Source organism: Pimephales promelas, chromosome 7 (assembly GCF_988280905.1).
Source record: "Pimephales promelas chromosome 7, fPimPro1.hap1.1, whole genome shotgun sequence".
Taxonomy (NCBI): Eukaryota; Metazoa; Chordata; class Actinopteri; order Cypriniformes; family Leuciscidae; genus Pimephales; species Pimephales promelas.
This window is the reverse complement of record NC_142775.1, coordinates 1713698-1723279: the sequence shown is the minus strand read 5'-3', so window position 1 is coordinate 1723279 and position 9582 is coordinate 1713698. Positions and strand designations below refer to the sequence as shown.

General features: G+C 39.1%; 1 protein-coding gene across 1 annotated transcript; it reads left to right on the top strand.

Moving 5' to 3' along the window:
- The first annotated feature begins 3296 nt into the window (after window positions 1–3296).
- LOC148978169 (E3 ubiquitin/ISG15 ligase TRIM25-like) lies at window positions 3297–9204 on the top strand. The gene is made up of 6 exons (XM_089133583.1): window positions 3297–3929; window positions 4853–4948; window positions 5036–5269; window positions 5736–5889; window positions 6030–6077; window positions 8303–9204. The coding sequence occupies exons 1-6, from the start codon at window positions 3354–3356 to the stop codon at window positions 8875–8877; spliced, it is 1683 nt and encodes a 560-aa protein (XP_088989709.1). The 5' UTR covers window positions 3297–3353; the 3' UTR covers window positions 8878–9204.
- The last annotated feature ends 378 nt before the right edge of the window (window positions 9205–9582 follow it).

Sequence of the window (9582 nt, the reverse complement as noted above, 5' to 3'; positions counted from 1 at the left end):
ATCTTTACAATCAGAGATTAGACATAGACACTAGATGAGATCAGTGATTCAGACCACATATTACATTTATTCATTTAGCAGAAGCTTTTATCCAAAGCGACTTACAAATGAGAACAATAGAAGCAGTTAAACTAACAGTAGCAACAATATGCAAGTGCTATGACCCCACTTTAGTTACATCTACGCAGTCCATGATTTTTTAAAGTTTTTTTTATTATATTATATTATCAGTAGCCAACGTGAACCTTTTCTTAGCCAGAATAACTCATGCACAAAAGTCAAGGGTCAAAAGCTCAACTGAAGGACACACTAATCAGCATAATGGTGAACATGAACTTCAAATGAACCTTTCATCATATATATATATATACAAATGTGGAAAACAGAAGTTCAAGGGCCAATCAAGTCAATTGATCTGTATTTATGTAACACTTTATACAATACAAATTGTTTCAATGCAGCTTTAAAGTGATAAAACAATAGAATAATGATTCAGAGATGCATTCTGTTGTTAAGCAGCACCAAAAAGAAAATAGTGTCTTGTTTATCTGAAATCAGTTCAATGTTCATTCAATGTTCGTTCATTCAATTATGAAATTAGTTCAATTCATCTATAAAACAGTTCATGAGAAAACATTGGTCATCATTCAGCAGTTCAGATCAGCTCAAGTTTACTTCTGATCCAATAGTATAAGTGCAGTCAAATCAATAATATTACTAAATATATAGTGTCGCCAAGTAAGCAAGTCTGACAGTGACAAGGAATAAATCAATACAGCACATTGACGCTTCTGCAAGTACCAGTTCAGTTTAGTTCAACAGAGTTTAGTTCAAACTGGAACTGAACACACCTCAATCAACTACATTGTAAATCTGAATAAGTTGACAAAACGTCTCAGGTTACGTATGTAAGACTGGAAAAACTGGAAGACCTGGAAGAAAGAGCTACTCTCTGAGAGAACAAAGGTATTTAAAAAATGTTTAATATTTTTTTAAAACATTTTTTAACTGAACTCTTTCTGGTGCACCATTCTCACCTCAGAATCATTCTAATCTACATCTCTTTCCCTCAACCCAACTCTCTCTCTCTCTCTCTCTCACACACACACACGCTGTGATCACCTGAAATTCAGCAAAGAAATGCTACAAGCGAATCAACGCGTTTTGTAACTCAAAATTTGCCTGTGATGCAGAGTGGATGCCGGCACTCCACATCATGTATTTCTAAATGTTGGGTCTAACCTACATCTTTTACTCATTTGATGTTATTGTATTGATTATCTTTGAATTGATTATGAAATTGACATGATGCGTTTACCTGACATAATAAATTGTATACATTTGATTTTATTATAACTAGCGTTGATATTATTTTCAGTAAAGGGTTAATAAGAATAGTCAAACATTCGCTCACATTTAATGATGCCCAGATATCATTAAAACCTTTTCATTTATGGAGTCAGGTGAAATAACGAGATAATACTGAGAAAATGTAATTCATTTAATCTAATTACTTTGTCATGTGGAAAGACAGTAACCAAAGAGACCTTCACCCGCTGATCAAATGCCGCCATTGGGTCGATCAGGCTGGGCTTTACACGTATGTAACCCTGGTTCCCTGAAGAGGGATCGAGACGCTGTGTTGAGACGCTGTGGGAATGCCCCTGCGTGATAGCGTCATAAAGCACGTGTGAAATCAGTCCAATAGTGTGACAAGACATCATTGGCAGGTGACGACACAGACCAGAAAACTGTAGAGCATACGTAGAATCAGACCACAATAGCTTCTGATAGGCTAAAGCAAGTCGATCACAGGCATGCAGGGAGGATGGCAGAGCGATGCAGCATCTCATTCCCTCTCCAGGGAACACAGATTACATACCTGAAAACGTTCCCTTTCAAGAGAACTCGAGCTGCGTCGAGATGCTGTGGGAACACTATACCCACCATGCCATAATAACCAATGCCTGTCTGTGTTAAATCATTACGCACACTAAGAAACAAGCACCCTAGACTCTGGAGTGGAGCCTTGTTATAAAACCTCACAAATGTGTGCGGTGAGGACCAGCCTGCCACGTCACAAATGTCATGAAGGGAGACACCCGAAAATAAAGCTTTTGAAGCAGCCCTACTCCTGGTAGATTGGGCCTGGACAGCCATAGGTGAAGACTGACCAGACGCTTCATAAGCAAGTGTGAAAGCCTTTTTGTGACAAACCAGTCCTTGGACTGAATCTCTGACACGATCTGTTTGAGTGTAAGCATTATGAACTTAAGTTTTTTAACCCTGAAAAGACAAAGAAAGTATGTAAAATGAACTTCAACTGTCAGAAGGACAGCTCATGAAGAACCAATCATGTACAGAAAGGAATGCTCAACTTCAGAGGAACAGTTCAGAGGAAACTTTAATAACAAAGATTGAGCAGATTGGATCAGTTGTTCTCCTTTTTTGGAATACTTGAATACTTTTTTTGTGGAATACTTGATGCGGCCAGCCTGACCCAGACTCTACCTCCAGCGGCCAGTTAAGTTGAGTTTGAGACCTCTGGCCTAAGGTTTCACAATAAACATGTTGTTTCAGCCCTGTGATATTACTATAGTTTGACGTTTGAGGGCTGAAAACAAGATATGAGACCCGTTTCTTCATGATTTTGACAGCTCAGTGTGGAGATTGCAAAAAAAAGGAAGTCTCCGATGAGGAGATGGTAAGAAACGTTTATCCAGCAGGCTTTTTTTTGTACTTCCTGTTTTTTGGCTGGCCAATCGATATTTAATTTAGCTACAGTACAAGTCACAACCTCCATAAACCTCTCATAGGCAGGGGTATGAGGTGGCGAATCCTTAATATCCCCTGCATCAATGCCTACAACATCCAGATCCCCAGATCCAGATCCAGATCCCCGATTAGAAAAAACTGCAGCCGGTGCTTCTTCCTGAGATAAAGCACTGGATCTGGCAGGTGAAGGCTGAGATAAGGCTGGGCCATCTCAAATCCTTCTGTCAGAACCATTTGCGAACCCCATTATGAACGTCACTGCTGTGTGTTTGTGTCTCAGTATTCATGTAGTAAAATGGCAGAAGCCAGATTTTCTGAGAATGATATTTAAATTTATGATTATTTAAAATAACATCCAGGTGGGTGGGACTATGGTTGAAACTGAACTTCACAGGCATAAGGTTGTCCAGGAGCAGGAGTGATGATGTGATGAGTGCTGATTTACAGACTTGTAGATAAACCTGCGTTGCACACGTCACTGAAACACAGAACCAGGAAGCAGGAATCACATGAGTTCAGGGAAAGAGAAACTGAAGTGCAGTCGAGCTGTTGTGTGTTTGTGTGTCTCATTCAGTAAAATGGCAGAAGCCAGAATTTCAGTGGATCAGAATGAGTTCCTGTGTCCAGTGTGTCTGGATCTCCTGAAGGATCCAGTGACCACTTCCTGTGGACACAGTTACTGTAAGATCTGTATTACAGACTGCTGGGATCAGGAGGACGAGAAGAGAGTCTACAGCTGCCCTCAGTGCAGACAGACCTTCAGTTCAAGACCTGCTTTAGCTAAAAACACCATGCTGGCTGAACTGGTGGAGAAACTGAAGAAGACTACACTTCCTGCTGACTGTTACGCTGGAGCTGGAGATGTGCAGTGTGACGTCTGTACTGGAAGAAAACACAAAGCCGTCAAGTCCTGTCTGGTGTGTCTGGAGTCTTACTGTCAAAGTCACCTTGAACAACATGAGAGTTGGTTTAAAGGAAAGAGACACAATCTGACCGACGCCACTGGACTGCAGGAGATGATCTGCCAAACACATGATAAACTCCTCGAGGTTTTCTGCTGCACTGACCAGAAGTGTATATGTGTGCTGTGTTCGATGGACGAACATAAAAACCACGACACTGTATCAGCTGCAGCGCAGAGGACAGAGAAACAGGTATGAAACTAGACACTGATGAAATAATGTTGACACTGTTTATATTGGCACCATATGATCAGGAAACATCATTCACACTGCAGACGTCACAGAAGTGAAGAGCAGCTGTAAGTCGACTTTCACCGCTGAGCGGATTTGTGCTTCACATTTAATTTAACAGAAAATATGGTGAAAATACACCTCAAATATTGATCAACACAAACTTTTGTAAAACTGGCTTTAATTAATCAACATAAAATAATTCAAAATATATCTCTGTCCAGAATAACAAGTTAAATGCAGTGACAGACTCAAAGAGTTTCTGTTCAGTAAATCTGACTCAGTCCAGTTGAACTATATGATGTTTTATTAACAAAGTTCGGGAGAAGCACGTTCAGATAATTAACACGGGTTGAGAGCACTCAGCAATCATGATTGAAGCACGTATATATAGACTCAGTAATCTCACCTCATTTCTCTGACAGTTTAGCAGCATCCCTCCTCCACCCCTTCTCCACTCTTCTAGTCCTAAACCACTTTACATACGGGGGGGAGTACTCTGGGTTCGGGCCGAATTCCGAGCTCGGAGCCCTCCCCCCGGACAGCACGCCAAATACGCATTATACTTTATTCCCTTTAATTGTATGTAAGTGTGAACTCGTGAAATAGATCCGCAAGTCTGTTATTCAGCAGAAACTCTGTCATTGTGAAGCTTTACATCTGTGTGTCAGTTTGACTTTTATGATGCTTATGCTTGCAGTGTGAAACAGAACTTCTGCTTCATGTAAATTCATGTTCAATGGTGGTAAAACTGATCCATCATCCCTTCAGGAGTTTGAACTTCCAGCCATTGGTTATTAATTCTCCTGTCACTGGATTCAACTCTTCTCATGATGATATAGTGAGAGTGTAAAGTGCATCTCTGTTATTGGTTTGTGCTGCAGAAGCAGCTGAAGGAGACGCAGAGGTCGTTCCAGCAGAGGATCCAGCAGAGAGAGAAAGATCTTCAGCAGCTGAGAGAGGCTGTAGAGTCTCATAAGGTGAGTCTGGAGAAGAAGAGAAGTTTGAGAAGTCTCAGTCAGGACTCACTGAAGCTCACTGTGTGATTGTGATGTGTGTCCTAACAGCGCTCTGCACACACAGCAGTGGAGGACAGCGAGAGGATCTTCACTGAGCTCATCCGCTCCATTGAGAGAAGCCGCTCTGAGGCGACACAGCGGATCAGAGATCAGGAAAAGACTGCAGTGAGTCGAGCTGAAGAACGACTGGAGCGACTGGAGCAGGAGATCAATGATCTGAGGAGGAGAGAGGCTGAGCTGGAGCAGCTTTCACACACACAGGATCACATACGGTTCCTGCAGGTAACACAGATCCAGAAGAACAGGATCATAGTGGACAAGAGCAAGAGACTCAGAGAAACATTTGATGAGAGCAGAATGAGCCTCTGACTGAAGTGTTGATCTGTGTGTTCGGTTATGATATAATCATCAGTCAGACTCTCATCTGATCATCTTCACTCACATCTCAACTTTTTTCTGATATCACATATAATGGGGAAATCAGTGAACTTGATGATAGTTTGAGTAATATTCATCAAAGTTGCATCAGATGATCTTCAAAATTAATAGAATTGACAATATTTTCATAATTGTTTGCCTTTAACATGTTGAATCTTCATCTCTAATGTGACATAATGAATATGAGAAGAATGAAGCTGATGGATTGAGGAGAGTTACTGCAGATCATCAAGAGCCGCACACATCTGACAGTAGAGCCGGTTATTGATGAAGTGTGGAGGTGATGAGCTTTGATTTGTGTTTTCTGTAGAGTTTCCAGTCTCTCTCAGCTCCTCCTGAATCTACAGACGTCAATGACAATCCCTTCAGTTCTCTCTCCTCTTTTGATGGCGTGAGAGAATCTGTCCGTCAGCTGAGAGACAGACTGGAGGATTTCTGCAAAGAGAAGAAGATCTCTGACAGAGGTAAAGTCCTGGAGATCCTGCTCTCAGAAATGATCCTCCATCATCTCAGATCATGCCAGTGAAGATCATATTAGAAATGTCTTAGGGATCATTTTCTCTAGACATGATAATCACACTCTTCATGTCTGTTATTTCCACAGTCACTCTCTCCAACATTGTTCCCAGGACCAGGAACGACTTCCTACAATGTAAGTCACTAAGAAAACCAGCAGAAAACTCTCTGAGTGTGTTCATGTTCTTCCTGGAGAAGTGGAAGAAAACATGACAGAAGAGTTTTATAGTTGATCATGGAAATGATGATTTGCACACGATATCTGCTAAACTGAGACACTGATGATATATTGAACATAAAGAGTTCAGATACACTGAAATATATATAACGTTGATTCACCTAAAAAAATGAGGTAATAATTCACAAGTATTCATAATAATTAATAAAATAATAATAATTCATAAGTATTTTTAACTTGATTCACTATAAATCAGTAATTTGTTTGAATTTATCATTTCCCTGGCCAAGTAATATATATATATATAGCTATATTAGGGCTGTGCAAAAATTAATTGCGATTAATCGCAACCAAAATAAAAGTCTGTGTTTACATAATATATTTGTGTGTGCTGTACACTGATGGGCAGTAACGCGTTAGAAGTAACGCGTTACTGTAATCCAATTACTTTTTTCTAGTAACGAGTAAAGTAAGGGATTACAATTGAAAAAACAGTAATTAGATTACCGTTACTTCCCCGTAAACAGCCTGCGTTACTGTGTTAGTTGACCGTGATTTTGTTTAGTCAGACCGTCTCGTGACATGAGTCGTGCGGGAATAAAAATGATGTATGAGCGCCGCGACATCAGTGAGAGACGACTAGAGCGCGGGAGAGAGCAGCCGTGCTGCCAACTCTCACACACGCTCACACGACACACCCCCGATTTCTCGCGCTAAAGTGTCAATCCCGTCGGTCACATGCCTGAAAGATGAGTTTATCTATAAATCTAACCGTTGAGCCACATTTGTGATTGACTAGTTATACCGCAAATTAGTTAAAATCTCCCGGAATCTAGAGCGAGCGCGCATGCGAGTCCAAACTTCGTATCGCGCGCAAGACAAGGAGAGCAAGAGACTTGCGTACTATGCAGACAGCATCCTGATCTAGAAACTGGACCCCCGTTGGAGAATGTCAAAATTCTACCTCAAATCTGAGCAAGCATGTCACGAAACAGCCTCACACGTAAAGCAGCAAGCCGGTACAGGAATGTGAAACTCCCCCGTCTGACATGACCGCTGCGGCTACATGCTGACTGTTTAACTCCGAAAGAAAAAACAAAAAAACAAAACTTGAAGCCAAAATACGGCATGCAACAGCATTTTCTGTTTTGATCAACTAATTTTTACTCCTCTCTGCAATTTACTGTTAAAAGATGTAAGTGTTAATACACTGTAATATAGTCAGGAGCAACTTTCATGATTTTATTTTATTTTTACATCTATTCAAATGAAGGATTTTACAAAATATATTTATTTTATATGCTGGAATATGTAGAAATGTATATTAACAGAAGACGGGCTGTCTTTTTCATTCAAATGGTGGAATGTGCAGAAAATATCTAAACAACAGTTTTCTTCTAGTCTGAGACTGTTGCATTTATTTAAATTTTTGCTTGATGCAATGTGCATAAAGTTAAAATATTGAAACAAATAAAACAAGTTTAAAAAAGAGAATGTTTAATTTGATTACATTTTAGATGATGGAATATGCAGAAAGAATAGAATTAGGCTGAAAGGTCTATGATTTAGCGTATTCAGGTCGTGCATTATGTTTTTGAAAAGTAACTTAGTAAAGTAACTAGTAAAGTAACTAATTACTTTTGAAAATAAGTAATCAGTAAAGTAATTGGATTACTTTCTTGGAGAAGTAATCAGTAACTAATTACTATTTCCAAGTAACTTGACCAACACTGGTGCTGTATATAATTATTTTGTATATATAAATACACGCACATGCATGTATATATTTAAGAAAATGTGTTATTCATATATAAAATATTTATATTTATATAATATAGATTATGCATTTATAAATATATACAGAATTTAAGTGCAAATAATTCTTAAATATATACATGCATGCATAGGTATTTATATATACAAAATAATTATATACAGCACACACAAATATATTATGTAAACACAGACTTTTATTTTGGATGCGATTAATCGCAATTAACTTTTGCACAGCCCTAATATATATATATATATATATATATATATATATATATATATATACACACACATACAGTACATGTATACTGTACTGAGACACTGCTGATATTGAACACGAAGACATCATCTTCATTTAAAGATCAGACAGATTCATAATTCCTGATTCTGATGTGTTTTATCTCCATCAGATTCCCGTCGGCTCAATCTGGATCTGAACACAGTGAATAAACGCCTCCGTCTGTCTGAGAGGAACAGAGTGATTACTGGCACTTCTTTTTTCCAACAGCTTCAGTCGTATCCTGGTCATCCAGACAGATTTGATGATGTGCGGCAGGTGTTGTGTAGAGAGAGTGTGTGTGGACGCTGTTACTGGGAGATTGAGTGGAGTGGTGAAGTTGTGTGTATATCAGTGTCATATAAGAGCATCAGCAGGAAGGGATCGGGTAATGAGTGTGAGTTTGGATATAATGATCAGTCCTGGAGTTTGATCTGCTCTCCCTCCAGATACTCATTCAGACACAATAACATACTGACTGAACTCCCTGTAAAGCCCATCAGCAGCAGAACAGGAGTGTGTGTGGATAACAGAGTAGGAGTGTGTGTGGATCACAGAGTAGGAGTGTATGTGGATCACAGTGCAGGAACTCTGTCCTTCTACAGCGTCTCTGACACACTGATCCTCATACACACAGTCCAGACCACATTCACTCAGCCGCTCTATCCTGGGTTTTGGGTTTTTGGTGGATCAGTGAAACTGTGTTGATGAATCAGAATACACTGTAGAGAGATTCTACCCATAATGCTTTGAGCTGCATGATAAATCATAAACACTGAGATGTTATAGAGTCTCTTACTTTCTCTTTATTACATTAATAACATGTTCAGATTATGGTTGAGTAAGTGTGATCTTGAAGCTGATATAATATTCCCTGCTAAACTCAATCATTTAAATGTTGTTTTGTCTCATTATCTCTTATGTGTGTGTTGTGTAAATGTGTATGCGGATGTATATGTACATATGAGAGATTGTGTGTTTGTTTCTTTCCTCTTTTGTTCATTCACGAAAAGTAAAATAAAAAGTGTTACACTACAGGGCCGTTGAATGCTTGAATCTGATTAGTTGACGGACGCTCTAAGATGTGCAATTATTTTCGGCTAAAGTAGTTCCGGCAGGTTTGACCGCATTACAGCTCCATATCACTGCGCGTAGTTGACTGTAATATCAGAAAATAGGATTCAGTTCATAACAAGAAAAAACATGCGGCCCCATGCGCTTGATCTGTAATATCTGATGTCCAACTTCACAATCAATGGAAACATACCGTTTAATTTAATAAATAAAGTATACAGTGCTATCTTTAATCAATAGAAAATTAAACTGAATATATAAATAAATTGATCGTCCAGCTGCACAGGTTTTCATAATTATTGCAGATAATATATCAAATAAATAATTATTGATAGGCCT

Bases quoted from the DNA above. Each gene is read 5' to 3' on its own strand.
- LOC148978169 (XM_089133583.1), top strand. From the start codon at position 3,354: ATGGCAGAAGCCAGAATTTCAGTGGATCAGAATGAGTTCCTGTGTCCA. The intron at 4,949-5,035 runs GTGAGTCTGGAG...GTGTCCTAACAG, and splicing joins AGGCTGTAGAGTCTCATAAG to CGCTCTGCACACACAGCAGT. The intron at 6,078-8,302 runs GTAAGTCACTAA...TATCTCCATCAG, and splicing joins CAGGAACGACTTCCTACAAT to ATTCCCGTCGGCTCAATCTG.